Source organism: Schistocerca nitens, chromosome 5 (assembly GCF_023898315.1).
Source record: "Schistocerca nitens isolate TAMUIC-IGC-003100 chromosome 5, iqSchNite1.1, whole genome shotgun sequence".
In the NCBI taxonomy this organism is placed as follows: domain Eukaryota; kingdom Metazoa; phylum Arthropoda; class Insecta; order Orthoptera; family Acrididae; genus Schistocerca; species Schistocerca nitens.
The window spans coordinates 449,284,831-449,303,327 of NC_064618.1; the positions used below are offsets into that span (position 1 = coordinate 449,284,831).

An 18,497-nucleotide genomic window follows, 5' to 3' on the forward strand; every position below is an offset into this window, starting at 1 on the left:
ATTTACATTTTATCACCATAATTAATGTTAGCAGTACACAATTTTGTCTTCCTGAAGTAAGCAAAGTTTTTTTCCTCTATTTTTACTCGAAAGGATGCCTTATTACTCAAAGAATTCATTCATTTTGTAATAAATTTGTTGTCTGAGGAATGTTTTTAGTTTCCTTTTGAATATCTGCATGTTATCAAATTTTTTTAAAAAAAAATGGATGGGAAGCTTGTCATATACTTCTATTCCTGACTCAGTTACTCTCCTATGCATTTTTGTCAGAGTTGCAGAGTCTTGGTGGAAATTTTTCCCCTGTCTTGTGTTATGCTTGTGAATGTCACAGTTTATCATTTGATCCCAGTGTGACTGATGCTTGTGGGTTTTTATTTAGCACTCTCTCCTGTACAGAAATTAGATTTGTTGTTAGTATTCTATAAGTACAAAACAGAAACTTCAGTATTGCATGAGTATGATTTCAGCTCTTAGCTCAGTCATGCTTACAAGCATCATCTCATAGTTTAGGGACTTGTACTAATAGCCACAATGAATAGCTATGTAGCTATGTAAACTATAGAGAATTCCACTCACAGCTGAAATGAATAGCAAAGTTCATTGCATTATTCATCAGTGCTTTGAAAAATAGTAAATTTTAGAAGAGAAGGTATACTTTTTTGAAGTTTGGCAATAATTTTCATTTATTACTAACTTGTTTTCAGCTTTATAGTGCACTCAAAGGTCAAATACATATTTTGTAGTCCCTTGGTTCTCTCATGTTCACACTACTTGAATACCACAGCTCTTCCCAACAGACTACATATAATTTTCCACAGCGGTCACAGATGATATTATATTTGCTATGTAATAAAGTTCTTGTAATACAGTTCATTCACCTTACAGAATCTTAGGTATTATTGGTGTAAATATTTACATATAAAGCTAAGAGACATAAGGTACATAAAATTTCATGATACTCATTTCAGCAACAGATTGTTGCATATAATGTGAAAATTATGTATGTAGGAATCCTTAAACTGACAATTTGTTACAAATTAGTATGACAGTAATTAGTCAGAACTTTGTCACTTAAATCTTATTCCTCATAATCTTTTTATGGAATAGTATGCTTTTTTTTCTTAAGCCACTCTGCTAAAACAATTTTAAATGTACTGTAGTGAACAAAAGGGCCAACTTTTGTAAGTTGATTGAAAAATCTAAGGTCTAGAATTTGTGGCATTTTTTAACCTTATCTGGTCTACATTATGTGTTCATGTACAGACATCTTAAAGTTGAAATAATTTAAATTCTCTCTCTCTCTCTCCTTTTTTTTTAAATTTGAGAAGGCATATACATATATAGGTTAGGGATATTCATAACACTCTGCACTTTGAAGTGATCACACGATTAAGTAGGCTATATCTTTACTACTGTAGAATATCCTAGCCATACTGTGCCCATTACTATTGTGAAATATGGCTCTCTATTAGCGGGTCTTACCCTTTTAGCAAGAGTCTGGAATTATTGCAGCATATGATACACTCCACTATTTTTTGACACTACTAACTTGTTTGTATTGTCTAGTGCAAAAGAGATCAATAAATATGATAACAAAATAACAATAAAATAAAACTTATTACTGAAGAGGGTTATCTGAATAGAAAAACACAGTCCTCCAGACACAGCACAAAACTGTATTCAGAGTGCTTAAAATATTAATAGAACCCTCACTATACATTTCGTAAAATGTATTTTATCTATTAGGGCCAAGGTTGAAGATTTTTAGACAAATGCTGACTTTCATTTCCGCAGTACCCAAAACAGGACAGCATTCCACACACAGTGAATGAAACAAACCAACACACAAAAGCATGTGACTCATATCAGTTTTAAACTTTATGACAGACTGCCAATTTACATCAGAAAGTTAAAAGACAAAAATAAATTTAAAGCAGAATTTGAAAATATCATACTTAAACAATGTATACTTGGCAACAACATTTTACTGGTATGTTTATACTAAGCCAAAACTGAAGCTAGAGTCTTTTGCCCTTAATATTTTCGTTAAGTTTAAATATCTGACAGAAAGCTGCTGTCTGAAGTAAAACTTTTAATGAAACTTTTCTTATTGTTTGTTGCTTATGGGGAACAAGAGCATAGGCTTAAAAAGAACAGGCTATGAATTTATAACAATAAAAGACTGTATGTATATGCTGGTATAAAAATTTATAATGTGTTACATTAGAAATAAAATGGAAAATCTCCAGATACTCAAAAACAAGCTAAAAAGGATACCTCTTTAACAACTCCTTTCACAATTTATCAGGATATGTGGACTAGGAAATTTAAATAGTGTAACTCTAATAATTATCTTAAACAGATCTTGACTTTCCCACTATATAAACAACTGACTGAGGTCTGCACTAAGTTGCATAAATATTTTGTTTGCTGTAGTAGATGGAAAACAAGAACCACATAGTAGGATAGTAGTAGTTTTTCCCTCAAAGTAGCTCTTTTTCTCCTAATGTGCATAACCAGCATCACACACATAAAAAACTGATAATTTAAAAGAAACAACAGTCTTTTTATTAATGTTGCAGTATTATATTACTGTTGATAAACTGCTTTTTTTTCACATAATGGGTGGACAACTAACCAGTCCTGCAGTATTTGTTTGAACAGTCATTCTAATAATTCTTTTACAGATTGTGGGAGCTTATTAAATAATTTGTGTTCCATGAGCTCACAGCTTTAAGTGATTTTGACAGTCTGTGGTACGGAGTATGAATGCCTCTATTCTTTCTTCTGCCATAATAATGTAAAGTTTCTCTGCAAAGTTGTCTTAACAAATAAACTGCTCTTGACAACTTACCACTAATGTATTGCACATGTTGACCCCAACATAATTTATCATCTAAACATACCGTCAAACGGGGTGATTTTGGATGATTTTGTCGTTATTTTGATTGTAACTTTCGTATATATTGTTAGATTAAATTCATTGTTATTGAAGCAGTAGGGTATATGTGTAACAAATAAAATATCCCAAAACCAGAAAGTGTATGTGTAGGTATATTTATCTGACGCAGTTAAATAAAGTGTCCGAAGTCAACCCATGGATTGGGGTGATTTCGGACATGTGTTTTTTAAATCTCTGTCCGAAGTTATGGTATATAGAGGGTTAATTTGGACAGTTACTGCCTGTTTTTAAAATTCTACATGCTTTTTATTTGATTTTGGTAACATTTTACAAATTTTAAGGCAGCCCTTTGTTACAAATAAGTGATATTGAATGTGTTGTGACTTGGCAAGACAGCCAAGTCACTATGAGAGGAAGCCGAAAGGCACGCGTTAAGCTCACGCAGACTGGCGTGAGGTCTGGAACAGTTAAGGGAATTTTTAGTAGCAAACAAAGTACGTAGTTGATGTAATACTTAACTTTAATCCATAAGTGGTGTACATCGGTCTGACGGTACAGGCATCACAAGTTAAATATCTATTGATAATGGCACCTTGCTAGGTCATAGCAAATGACATAGCTGAAGGCTATGCTAACTATCGTCTCGGCAAATGAGAGCGTATTTGTCAGTGAACCATTGCTATTAACGTCGGCTGTACAACTGGGGTGAGTGCTAGGAAGTCTCTCTAGACCTGCCGTGTGGTGGCGCTCGGTCTGCAATCACTGACAGTGGCGACACGCGGGTCCGACGTATACTAACGGACCGCGGCCGATTTAAAGGCTACCACCTAGCAAGTGTGGTGTCTGGTGGTGACTCCACAGAATGATATAATGAATTTTATATATTACAGATAAGTTTTTATTTTGCAAGAATTTAAATAAAAATTTTTTACAGTTCTTAACTGAAATATAAGAAACAGACAGAAACAAACAAAGTAATCTAACTAAAAGGTCAAAATAATTTTTCTGACTCCTCTTTCTAAATTAAGTTGCAAACACTTAAAATAGATGATTGTCTTCGAGTCTAAAGCTCATCTTCTCTAAAAATGAACATTCCTCTCTTCTCAACTGGTGTGGGAAGTATTCTCAAAATTTGCAATTTTTGTATTGTCTTTTCATCGGGGACATTAGGAAACACAAATATATTTTTACTGTTCTTGTGTGGGTGCAAGAATTTCACACTTACTTCCGTAGCACCAACATTTGTGGCCACTCCAACATACTGCCTTGTTTGCTCCTTGTTTCCACATTTATATTTGTACTCTGCAACAAGAAAAGCCTCTTCTTTCAGCACTAAAACTTCATTGGATGGTGTGTTGTTTTCACTTTCACTACTGCTAGAAGCACTGTCACTTGTTTCAGCACTGTTTTTGTTTCCTTGAAAATCTTGGCCAGTGATAGATTTTCCAGGTTTAATGTCTAGTTTGCAGTGGCAGTGGGAGCTACCAAGCTTATTTCGAGGATAACAAATTTCTTTGAGCATCTCTTCAAAAGTGGAAGACCATGCGTCTGCGTTGCTTTGCTGGCCCTCCTCATTATCAGGCAATGTTTGTAAGACATGATCTGGATCAAAAGGGATTAGGCCCGTGGCATAAAAACTACCCCTCATGTTTTCCTTGGAGTTTGCTGAAATCTTAGTCATTGTCTGCTTCAGAAGAGATGGGAAGGCATCCTTGGAAATAGACCCACGAGTGTGTTTTTTCCAATCATTCCAATCAAATAATACAGCTCGCCACGCTGCTTTCATTGGCCTGAAGAAGCTTACATCAAGGGGTTGGGTGAGGTGCGTGCTATTGGGGGGAAGGAGAATGAATGAAATATTGTTCCGCTCACAGTCTTCAATAACACGTAAAGACACCAGACTGGGTAAGTTGTCTCCAATCATGACTGCCTCTTCAAATAGGGCAAAGTGATTGTCAAGAGCCAGTCTTCAAATACTAGAAGGGCAAACCATCCACTTTTGTTCCTATTGAAGCAGGTTCCTTGTGGTCCACCTTCTTGCCACGTGTCCCACAAATGCTCTGATTTGTAAAGGACGTATGGAGGAAGCAGTTTACCATCAGCACTAGCTGCCATCATTATTGAGACACTAGATTTTGATGAGTCCATCACTTTTTCAGCATGCTTACTCCCCCGTTTCGTAATTATCTGCTGCTTCCCTGGATCATCTGAAATGTTGGTTTCATCATAGTTGATCATGTTGCTAGGTGGAAGATTTTCCAGATTTGGCTTGATATTGGAAAAAAACATGTTAACAGTCTCTTTGTTCACTTCTGCACGAGCTCATTTAATATTTTCGCTTAAGCAAACAGAAAGATTTTCTGACTGTCATTTGAGGAATAAATGCACCCATTCTTCTCCTGGCAAATTATTACAAAATTTCTTCTCTTTTCAGGCAGATTTTTCAAGGTAGCCTTTAACAAAATACCTAATACCCAGTTTAATGAAAGGAAATCCCCAATGTGCAGCCCCCAAGATACCTTGCTTCATTATTTTTTCTTCTTTATTTGGCACTGGCTGTCCTCCCATTCTTTTCAGATGTGCCTCCTGCACTTTATTTTGAAGGGTTGATTTAGGTATACCATACAAATCACACGCTTTTCTGTACGATAATTTATCACTCTGAATATCATGAACAGCTTTATCTAAAAGTTCTGGGTCATAATTACACTGTACTGTAGCACCTCTCCTGCTCTTATACATTCTTGACATTGTCCGAAATCACCCCACACAGTACCCGTTGTTGACTCTATCCTGTGCAAGCTGCTTCATCTCCCAGTACCTACGCCAACCTACATCCTTCTGAATCTGCCTAGTGTATTCATCTCTTGATCTCCCTCTAAGATTTTTACCCTCCACGCAGCCCACCAATACTAAATTTGTGATCCCTTGATGCCTCAAAACATGTCCTACCAACCGATCCCTTCTTCGATTCAAGTTGTGCCATAAACTCCTCTTCTCCACAATTCTATTCAATACCTCCTCATTACTTATGTGATCCACCCATCTACAGTATTCTTCTGTAGCACCATATTTCGAAAGCTTCTATTCTCTTCTCGTCCAAACTATTTATCATCAATGTTTGACTTCCATACATGGCTACACTCCATACAAATACTTTCAGAAACGACTTCCTGACACTTAAATCTATGCTCGATGTTAACAAATTTCTCTTCTTCAGAAACGCTTTCCTTGCCATTGCCAGTCTACATTTTACATCCTCTCTACTTCGACCATCATCAGTTATTTTGCTCCCCAAATAGTAAAACTCATTTACTACTTTAAGTGTCTCATTTCCTAATCTAATTCCCTCAGCATCACCCGACTTAATTCAACTACATTCCATTATCCTCGTTTTGCGTTTGTTGATGTTCGTCTTACACCCTCCTTTCAAGACACTGTTCATTCCGTTCAACTGCTCTTCCAAGTCCTTTGCTGTCTCTGACAGAATTACAATGTCATCGGCGAACCTCAAAGTTTTTATTTCTTCTCCATGGTCTTTAATACCTACTCTGAATTTTTCTTTTGTTTCCTTTACTGCTTGCTCAATATACAGATTGAATAACATTGGGGACAGGCTACAACCCTGTCTCACTCCCTTCCCAACCACTGCTTCCCTTTCATGCCCCTCGACTCTTATAACTGCCATCTGGTTTCTGTACAAATTGTAAATAGCCTTTCGCTCCCTGTATTTTACCCCAGCCACCTTTAGAATTTGAAATAGAGTATTCCAGTCAACATTGTCAAAAGCTTTCTCTAAGTCTACAAATGCTAGAAATGTAGGTTTGCCTTTCCTTAATCTATTTTCTAAGATAAGTCGTAGGGTCATTATTGCCTCACGTGTTCCAACATTTCTGCGGAATCCAAACTGATCTTCACTAAGGTCGGCTTCTTCCAGTTTTTCCATGCGTCTGTAAAGAATTCGCATTAGTATTTTGCAGCTGTGACTTATTAAACTGATAGTTCAGTAATTTTCACATCTGTCAACACCTGCTTTCTTTGGGATTGGAATTATTATATTCTTCTTGAAGTCTGTGGGTATTTCACCTGTCTCATACATCTTGCTCACCAGATGGTAGAGTTTTGTCAGAACTGGCTCTCCCAAGGCCGTTAGTAGTTCCAATGGAATGTTGTCTACTCCCAGGGCCTTGTTTCGACTCAGGTCTTTCAGTGCTCTGTCAAACTCTTCACGCAGTATCGTATCTCCCATTTCATCTTCATCTACATCCTCTTTCATTTCCATAATATTGTCCTCAAGTACATCGCCCTTGTATAGACCCTCTATATACTCCTTCCACCTTTCTGCTTTGCCTTTTTTCTTTGGGTTTCCATCTGAGCTCTTGATATTCATACAAGTGGTTCTCTTATCTCCAAAGGTCTCTTTAATTTTCCTGTAGGCAGTATCTATCTTACCCCTAGTGAGATAAGCCTCTACATCCTTACATTTCTCCTCTAGCCATCCCTGCTTAGCCATTTTGCACTTCCTGTCGATCTCATTTTTGAGACGTTTGTATTCTCTTTTGCATGCTTCATTTACTGCATTTTTATATTTTCTCCTTTAATCCATCAAATTCAATATTTCTTCTGTTACCCAAGGATTTCTACTAGTTCTCGTCTTTTTACCTACTTGATCCTCTGCTGCCTTCACTATTTCATCCCTCAGAGCTACCCATTCTTCTTCTACTGTATTTCTTTCCCCCATTCCTGTCAATTGTTCCCTTATGCTGTCCCTGAAACTCTGTACAACCTCTGGTTTAGTCAGTTTATCCAGGTCCCATCTCCTTAAATTCCCACCTTTTTGCAGTTTCTTCAGTTTTAATCTACAGTTCATAACCAATAGATTGTGGTCAGAGTCCACATCTGCCCCTGGAAATGTCTTACAATTTAAAACCTGGTTCCTAAATCTCTGTCTTACCATTATATAATCTATCTGATACCTTCTAGTATCTCCAGGATTCTTCCATGTATACAACCTTCTTTTATGACTCTTGAACCAAGTGTTAGCTATGATTAACTTATGCTCTGTGCAAAATTCTACCAGGCGGCTTCCTCTTTCATTTCTTCCCACCAATCCATATTCACCTACTATGTTTCCTTCTCTTCCTTTTCCTACTATCAAATTCCAGTCACCCATGACTATTAAAATTTTGTCTCCCTTCACTACCTGAATAATTTCTTTTATGTCATCATACATTTCATCAATTTCTTTATCATCTACAGAGCTAGTTTGCATATATAAAATGTACACAGTTTTACAAAAACTGTCATTTTTTTCATAACCTTGCACGAGAAACTCATCAAACTTGTACAGAAATTGTCTCAATGCTGTTAGCTACTGAGCGCGTCGACAATTACAGTTACAATAACTTCCCGCTCAGCACAACAATAGAAAGTTTCCACTTTACGATAATGCATGGATTTTTAACACTGAGACTGTTTGTCAATTATTCAGCTAGGGAAACAATTGATGCAAAATAAAAGTTGTGGAAAGCAATTAATGCAATCTTGCACTTAAAATAACTGATGCACGGATGTTAAAATCGCTAACTCTTTGTTTCTATGCAGTGGCAAAGAGCAAATAAGCCATACTGTCTGAATTTGCCCTTGTGTGAAATCACCCCATTTGACGGTACTCCCAAGAACTAAAAACAGCTTGGATCATCTTTTAGAAGCTTGTCTTAAGGCTAAAAACCATCTGCTGCATTATGATTTCATTCATCAAGAATCCATTTGCTTTTAACGAATAGGCTGCTTGTTTTAAGACTACTGTAGTTTTAAGACTACTGAAATCATTACTACTGTAAATAAAAATTGTATCATCTGCATATAGCAATGTAATTGACTTAACAGCTGATGGCAAATCATCAGTAGTTATTAGGAACAGAAAACGCCCAGTACAGATCCCTGTGGAACACCTACCTGGACTTCTTCTATACTGGACATTTCTTTGGCATCACAGATAACTTTTTTTATGGTTCTTTAGATATGTTTTTAATATTTTGTGTGAGGGAATTCCCACTAGCCATAATCTGCTAACACTATACTTCACACAAACAGCCTACAATGGCTGCTCTTGCCTGTTAATATATAGCTTCACTTGTTCCACATAACACAATGAATGAATAAGTGGAGCACTTGGCCCTTTGTTTATCTTGCTCTCTTAGTCCTGTATCACATCCTTCATTTGTTCTCTCCTGGCAGTAGGCAGCACAGAAGTCTGCTCCAAGTGAATCCACATTTTTGTTTGTGTTGTGTTGAAAAAATTATGTGAAAATGACTGTCAGTGATAGTATTCTGTGTATAACAGTAAGTATCGCCACTCAAATTCAGCCTAAAGAACACAGTAAAGAAAATTTACTGGTGTTTCTTATATCTGTGCATGTTAAATGAATGTTTCATTGTCAGTACAAAGTGTTAGATGAGCTGAACTGCCTGAACAGCTTTGTTGCAGTTGTATCACTTCTTTCATTTCCATTTGTGACTGCACAGCTCCCCATTGCCCATTTTTGTGTGTGTACACTACTGATGTCAGTTTCAAGAAATAGTATGAATTCACTGAACCAAACTTGGGCATTGATATATAACAGCTCCAAACACCAAATTTAATCACTCAACACTGGTTCACACACCCTAAGTCCATTTTCAAATTATTTGAAATTGTAATTTGACAGAAATACTCCCATTTAATCTCAATTCTGAGAGCAGCTGAACACCATATGAAACATGGCAGTGGACCTTTCCATAATTTCTTACAGCATCATCATGTTCTGACATGTCACTATAGAATGCAACATATGCTGCCGTAGTTTGTGTCTTGGAAGATATCAATAGAATGCACAGAACACTGTCATTATGGAAACTTCCAGAGTGATCATTCTCATAACCATCATTAATGGTAATTCTGTAAAAAAAAAAATTCAGTGTTTGTTTGGTTAGCAGGTTATACGTGAAAATCTTAATTAGCAAAAGAAGCTCCTGTTACAAATACATTCATTATTTTTCCAGTTGTATTTTCAGCTGATGGTCGTTTATAAAATTGCTATCTTGCTTTTCTGTTAATGAACTGACTCTTGTACTTTTTGTTCAATATTTGTTGATTGCTATCAGAGTAGGAAGTTTAGGAATAAAGACATTCCCAGTAAACGCTGCTGCAGGGGAAGGAAATAAGTGACAGAGGAAAGAAAAGCTCTTGCTTTCTCACACAGTACTGACACTGAACACTAGATGTCTGTTTCACTTTATAGTTGAGGCAAAAAAAGATTCCCGACAGCTGGCAGGACGTTTTCAGCTGTCACCTGCAGGCAGAAACAGTAGGTATCTGTAAAGCTGCAACATGTTACGTCACTGGTTGAGGTAGATACACGGAGCTGCCATATCAAACTCATTGCGACTATTGGGGATCTTCCTTTGCTAACTCTGCTACAGGTATCTCAAAAATTAACCCAAGGCAGTGAATGATGACCTTGTTGTTTGGTTCCTTACTGATTCCCCACTCCCACCCCCCAGTCAATCAACCAGAAAGCATTAGACAAAAAATTGCAGGCAACTGGTATACTTCGTGATCTGTCAAAGCCATTTGACTGTGTAAATCGCAATATCCTTTAACTAAATTAGAATATTATAGTGTAACAGGAAATGCTGCAAAATGGTTCAAATCTTACATCTCTGGCAGGAAACAAAGGATGTTATTAGGAAAGAGACATGTATCAAGCCATCAGGTATGATCCACCTGGGAACTAATTACATGTGGGGTCCCCACAAGGTTCCATTTTTGGACCCTTACTTTTTCTTGTTTATATCAATGACCTTTCATCAGTAACATTACCAGATGCCAAGTTCGCTTTGTTTTCTGATGATACAAACATTGCAATAAATAGCAAATCAAGTGTAGTCTTAGAAAGATCAGCCAATAAAATATTTGTGGACATTAATCACTGGTTCCTAGCCAATTCTTTGTCACTAAACTTTGAAAAAACACACTACGTGCAGTTCAGAACTTGTAAGGGGTGTCCCACGAGTAGATGCCTAACATACGATGACAAGTAGATAGAAGAAGTGGACAGTGTTAAATTCTTGGGATTACAGCTTGATAATAAAGTCAAGTGGGAGGAGCACACCACAGAACTGCTGAAGCGTCTTAACAAATCTCTATTTGCAATGCGAATTGTGTCAGACATAGGGGATATAAAAATGAAAAAGCTGGCATACTATGCTTACTTTCATTCCATAATGTCATGTGGGATTATTTTTTAGGGTAATTCATCAAGCCAAGCTAAAGTTTTCCGGGCACAAAAATGTGCAGTAAGAGTAATATGTGGTGTGAACTTAAGAACATCCTGCAGAAGCCTGTTTAAGGAGCTAGGGATACTAACTACTGCTTCCCAATATATTTATTCCTTAATGAAATTTGTCATTAAAAATATGTCACTTTTTCAAACCAACAGCTCAATTCATGGAATCAATATTAGAAATAAGAATAATCTTCACAAGGATTTAAAGTCACTTACTCATGTACAAAAAGGTGTGTATTATTCAGGAACACATATTTTCAATAACTTGCCAGCAGCTATAAAAAGCTTAACAACCAATGAAATTCAGTTTAAGAGAAGCCTAAAGGATTTATTGGTGGCCAACTCCTGTAATGTGTTCATTGTAAATAAGTATTATAGTAGTTGTATTACACATTTTATTACCTTATAAATAAATAAACGTTTTTATTTTAAATTCACTGCATTAGTATTTGTAAAATGACTCTTTCATATAGTGTTCATTAAAAAATGATGATCATTCCACTTGGGACCTCAGGAATGGCACATTAGCTTATTTGTTTTAGTTGTAAATATTTGTCATGTATTGTTGTTTTCTGACATGTTCTACATCCTGGAGGACCTCCTCACTACGGATCAATTGGAATGAAAGTAAATCTAATCTAATCTTCACTGTGTGTTGAAACCTTTGAAGAGTCCTAGGCTATGTCTTCAATAGGGCAGGAATTGCTCCATTGCAAAAGCATCACACACAATTGTTAGGTCACTAAGGCTCAAAGTGGTTGAACTAAAAGGCTTCTGACCTCAACCAAAGAAGAAATAGGCCACAAAGTGGGCAACAAAGTTATACAGGTAGTTGATGGAAGACATTTATTCATAAACTGTCAGAATAAAGGCATAATTCAATGTATTTATCATTTATTGCGGTATTAACAAGGATCTGTTATCACAGATTCTACATATTCGGAAAGTATAAAGTAATACTTAAACAAATGGCATATTTTTTAGTTAGTTACTGACCAACTTGTTTCTCTGACAGCTGTTTTTGCAAACTTGCTGTTGGGAAGTCTTGTTTTCATAAGTTCTTCCTCCCTGTCTGGGACGTACTGTTTTCAAGCATGCTTTCTTACATGATAAAATTTTTATTTTCCAATGTTTAATTATTAATTATTTATTGTTTAATACTGGCAGTATAATATTAAATGTTTTTTCTGATAGTGCACTAAAATTCTTAGAGGACAATGTTCACTGTCATTTCCATGTCCATTGCAATGACCTATTTATTAATAATCCTGTTACATGTCTCTCCGCATGGAAAATATGAAATAGCTGTGAATATGAGATGTTTCAAAACTGAATCTAAATTTAAAAAAAAACAAAACATTTCCAATTAATGTGTTTTTCTTCCAGCATGCTCTTTCTCAAAAGATCAAAGCAAAGGGAGAGAAACGTGACCACTGGCTGGACTATGCAGATGATAAACATGACAAGAACCTTATTGAAGATATAAAGGCAACACTAAGAGTTATGTTTTTGTACATCCCATTGCCAATTTTCTGGGCACTTTTTGATCAACAGGTAAAAAAGTTTGGTGTATAATCATTAAAACATTTACTCATACTCATTAATTCATTACTTGGTTAACAATGTCAAGATAAACAATGTTGTAATGTATTTCACTACATAACATTCTTGTGATACATTTGTGGTTATCATGTATTGTTGGACAGCAATAACACACACTAAGTATCGAATACACATTTATTAATCACCGAGACATAATGAACAAACATGGCAGAAATACAAGTTACGTGCCGAGAATGAGCTAGAACAAAGCAGTCCAAAGAAATAAGAGTCAAAGATAGGACGCTCTGTGCCAGAGATGCCACAGAGTTCCTCATGCTCCTCACGACCCCCCCCCCCCCCCACCCCCCACCCCCCCACCCCTCCACTCACCAGTAGTGTGGAAAAAAACAGAGGGAAGCTTCATCAAATGAATTCATAATCTTTGTGTCTGCATGTTGGTTGTAGGCGGCGGCCGGCACGAGAAGTAGGCGGTGCAAAGGGTCCCATGGATCCAACGGCTGCACAGGTGGAGAGACATTGGCCAGAGGCAGGTCAGCAGCATCAGGAAGCGGTTCATTGAGTGAACACGTTGGTTTTAGTCAATTAACAGACACAATCTGTGGACAGCCATGTAAGTGGATGACACTGTGTTCTTACTGTGACATAGCACGCAGTGAGGGCCCAAATAAGGCGACTGCAAGGCTGCTCACACAGTGGCACCCCGCAGCATCACAGAGTCGCACGGAGCAAGGTTCTTGTGGACAAACACAGGCAGGGTGGAGTGAGGGCATGGAAATGGGGTAGGGAGCTGTGCGATGTGCATACAAGACCATTCAACCATAGCAGGAACATCCACAGTAGCAACTGACGGTGAATCCTCGACGAACTCAGTGGGAGGGAGGAGGGGTTTGCCGTATAGAATCTCAGCGGGCAAGGCATTCAAGTCTTCTTTATGAGCTGAGCGAATACCCTGCAGGTCTCACGTGAGGGGCTCGGACCATAGGCTGCCATGGCATATAAACACGACCGTGAGTGTGCGGTGCCACTGTTCAACCAGGCTGTTTGCCTGTCGGGGTTAAACCATGGTGTGAAATTTGGCGATGATGTAGAGTTTGCAGAGTAGTGCAAAGAGGGCAGACTCAAACTGGTTTCCACGGTTGGTCATGAGAGACAGGGAACAACTGAAATGAGCAACCCACACAGAGACAAAGGAACATGCGATGGTGTCGGTCACAATGTTAATAAGATGGACCGCCTCGACCCAGTGGGTCACATGGTTGATAATCAATCAGATGTATCTGAACCCTCGGAAGGGGAGAGGGGACAAATGACATCAATATGGACGTGCCAAAGACTCCCCTTTGGAATGTCAAACTTCCCCAATGGAGGCTGAGTGTGCCTGATGAACTTGCTGTGCTGGCACGGGATGCATGTGTGGGTCCGAGTGCAGCAGTCATGTTTCACGCCGGGACAGACAAAGCACTGCATAACCAGCTCCATCGTGGCTCTTGTTCCGGGGTGGGCCAAGCCATGCAAGGCAGTTAAGGCCCCGTGGCAAAGAGCGATAGGGACCAGGGAGAGGGGTGTGCCTGTAGAAGTGTCACAAAGGAGAGGGATCGTCGACCCGTGTAATATATGGGGCTGGACAGAGAGCGATGACTCATTGTTTGATATTATTCACTGTATGTCATCGTATTCAGCCTGAAGTAGGGCAAGCTCCTCCAGATTCAGCAGTGTGGTTAGCACACAGATGCAGGAAAGGTAGTCTGCCACAATGTTCTCCGCACTATGTATACAGCACGTGTCCGAAGAGTGCTGACACATGTAGTCCATATGGTGGAAGATCCTTAGCAGGATCACAAATATCATCCATGAGTGGCTTGTGATCTGCACTGATCGTGAAAGGTCGCCCCTTGAGGTCACTATGGAAAGGTTTAGTTGCCTCATACACTGTGAAGAGCTCATGGTTGAAAGCAGACCATTTACACTGGCTCTTGGCCAGTTTCTTGGAAAAGAAGCAGAGGAGTTGGGTGTAGTCGCAATGTGCTGTTTAAAACAGTGCCCACAGTTGACCTCAGGGTCAGGGTGGGTGAGAATGATGGCCTTGATCAGGGCAGTTTTAAGGTTACCAAAAGTGTTGATTGGTGACTCCATAGAGTGCTGTGTGCATAACGACCATATACATGAAATTAGAAGGAAGGTCAGCGTTGGCCATAATATTGATGGTTTATTGACAGCAAAATCGATTTTAAATCACATAGTGATCATTTTCAGTGCTGTAGTGTACAAATTAAACTCATGGGCACTGGTGTCAAGTTATTATCAGTAATCAAAGCTATGAAACGATCACAATAACTCACATAACTCATATTGTGATCATTTCATAGCTTTGGTTACTGATAATAACTTGACACCAGTGCCTATGAGTTTCATTTGTACACTACACCACTGAAGATGATCACTATGCAATTGAAAATCGATTTTGCTGTCAATAAACCATCAATATTATGGCCAACACTGACCTTTCTTCCAAGTTACCAAAAGTGTTGAGCATGGGTTTGGTCCACTCCAACTTCTGTTTCCCAGTGGTGCTTTTGCTGGAGAGGGTGTCGGTGAGGGCCATTTTGATGGAGGCAGCCTGAGGAATATGGCGGTGATAAAAATTAGCGATACCCAGAAAACAATGAAGCTGAGCATAATCCTCGGGGAGAGGGTATGGTTTCGACACAAGAACTCATCGAATAGAGACCATTGGCGGAGATAATATAGCCTAGGAAGGTCAATGATGTGGAACACAGTTGAGATTTATCATGGTTGATCACCACGCCATTGGCAGTGAGGGCCAAATGAACCACATCAAGGTGAACTTCATGCTTCCCAGTGGGGGGAAGAAAAGATCAGTATATCATCTAAGTAAGCATAAGCAAATGGCAGAGGGATCAAAATGGAATCAATGAACCACTGCCATGCCTGTGCAAAATTTTTCAATTCATAAGGCATGTAGCAGTATTCAGATAGGCCAAAGGGTGTGACGATGGCCATCTTAGAAATATCCGGTGGATGCATGGGGATCTGATGGTATACCTTGGAACAATCTAAAGTGGAGAAAAAATTAGAACCGTGTAGTAATTGCGTGAAATCTTGTTTATGAGGAATGGGGTAGATATCGATAATGGTGTGAGCGTTAAGGGACACGTAGTCCCCACACAAGCACAAGGTGCCATCATTTTTAGGAACAATGTAAATGGATGAAGACCAGTTGCTATCAGAGGGGCGGAGGACACCTGAAGCCAATAGATCCTGAATGATCTTCTTGGTGCTCAGAAGTTTGGAAGCATTAAGGCACCTGGCCTTCTAATGTGCAGGTAGGCTGTCGGTGGTGCAAATCCTATGACAAGTGCCATTACTGATGGCCGGTACTGGTGAAGGGGGTCTGCAAGAGGGGTCAAGAAGGGATCCGCAGGCAACGTCTGTTCACTAACCATGATGAACAGGGGTGCCATAGGCAGGGCATTGGCTGTAGTTGACAATGGGAGGCGTGGTGCAGGAGCCACACGGTGCGAAGAATTGGGAAGGGCACATGCAGGTGCATCTTGAAGTTCATCCGCGGAGATGCGAAAATGACAGCAGGCAGTGGAATGCTCAACATGGGAGGTGGTTGGTGAGAAGACATAGTAGAGGCATGTGTTGGGTCACCTCACCTCATTGTGGTTCTGCAGATAGTGACGTATAGTACGCCGCATGTGTGACAACTCAGTGGAGGTAGAGGCTATGCAGGTGCATAAGGCAGTGTTCTGGGTGCGGAGTTCGTCAATTTGTGAGCTCAGAGAGCCATGCAGTAATCTGCTCAAGCAGAGACACACATGTGAAAAGCATAGCCAAGGAGGCAGAGAGTGAAGTCATGCTGAACTCATGTGAGCACGGGACAGTAAAGACAGACACGTGGCGTAGCACGGTGGCTTACAGGTCTGGTGAAAGGTCGTAATGATGTAGGAAATCCAATTTGATCATAGATTCGCCCACATCAGCAATGTGGAAGGTCCAAGGGAAGGTGTGGACCAGTGGTAGGCGAATTGACATCTTGATGGAGCCATGGACAGCAATGAGAGAGTGATTGGCTGCGATAAAGGTCAAGGTAGTAGGTGAAAGTGTGTCGCCAGTGTGCTTGGCCAGAGTAACTCTATCTTTGGTGCCAGTGTCAACGAAAAAGTGAATGCCCAATGACATGTGTGTGACATTTGGGCTTCGCATTGCTGAAGCGAGTAATGCAGCGTTGGCAAGTAGGCGCCGTGAAGGAATGTGGCGGGATGTGGTGCCTAAATGTGGCCACCAGTATTGTTTGGGTAGGCACGGGGTGCATGGTAGGTGAGGTGCCGAGGCGAGCGCACTGGCCTCTGCTGGCAGGGTGCTTAACCAAAGATGCAGGCGTGCCAACTGACCGTGATTGAGATGTCATCTGTGACAGGTGGTGTCGGTGACGAATGATAGCGTAAGCCTGATCTGCCATGCGTAAACGAACCTCAAGTGGGTCAGTGACGTGGGATAGTAGGTAAGTTGCAGATATGAATGCATTTTGACCATCCACAATGTCCAAATTCCGGTGTTAGGTAATGCTTAAATGTCAATTAATGCCTGTAGGTGCCGCCAAAGCTGCAAAGGAATGCGGACGTCGAGATGCTCATGATGAAATAATGTGGTGGATAACCTCTACTGGAAGGCAAGAAAGGCGCTTGATGAGCAGTGGTTTCAATGTTGAATACTTGTGCGAGGCGAGCAATGAGAGAAGCAAGTCGCTGATAAGGTCCGGATGAGTGTGGAGGTGGCACACCAGGCAGACAAAACGGGCGTCAATGTCGGAAATGCCGTGGATATCACGTAGGTGATCCACTAAGGTGAACGAAGTCTAAGGGTTATCTTTTTGCAAAGCAGGTAGCTTGGGAAACCTGCCGGGTAACACATGTTGAGGCAGCACCAGCAGACGGAGATCTGTGCGAGCAGAGCAGGACGTCTCCGACACCGGATGTGCAGTAGTGGTGAATGGTGCATCGTCTGAGCTCTGCATGGGGCAGCGGCCACATGCAGCACATGTTGTGGAGGTGTTGGGCTTAAAAGTCAGCATGGTGTGTCCAAACTGCAGGCCCGATGAACACAGCATGGGTGTAATGGCTCATGCCGCAGCAACAATGGGCGGAAGGCGGTCGAGGCACAGCCAAGGGTGGGCTGACCTGGGAGGCAACCCCGGCATTGCCAAGACAACGTGCAGGGTGGGGGAGGATGGGGGGCGGGGGGGGGGGGGGGGGCGGGGGAGATACTGCCACACTAGGCATATAACAATGTGCTACCCCTTGCGTAGAAATGTTCAATTCACTGTTCTGGAACTTTGTCGGCACGTCAAACCATCCCAAACGTAACGGCGTGGATGAAGGATAAACCACAATGTCTTTAACTGGAAGATCACCGATGATGTCATTAGGTGGCATGCACTGTCCATGTTGTGGTTGTTTAGCTTTTGTTCTGCTGCCACACTAGATGGTGGCCATGTTGAGCCAGTTAAGGTTAGGTGGTCACTGGTGTGGCTGGGCATAAATAATTGTTCACCTGTAACCAAACTTGCATTAGGTACACTTGACCACTCATGCTCACAAGCACAGTTAATGGGGCACATGACACTTGCACCGAAAGGCACTGGTAGAGCCATTGTGGTGGAAACAATGTGGGCTGGC

General features: G+C 40.1%; 1 protein-coding gene across 4 annotated transcripts in view; it reads left to right on the forward strand.

Moving 5' to 3' along the window:
- Positions 1-18,497, forward strand: part of LOC126259584 (peptide transporter family 1-like) — a 422,849-nt gene that overhangs the window by 321,819 nt on the left and 82,533 nt on the right. For all 4 annotated transcript variants that reach the window (XM_049956492.1, XM_049956493.1, XM_049956494.1 and 1 more), the window contains one exon: positions 12,619-12,786. In XM_049956492.1, the coding sequence (XP_049812449.1) occupies positions 12,619-12,786 (168 nt within the window). The remainder of the gene's footprint in view (positions 1-12,618; positions 12,787-18,497) is intronic.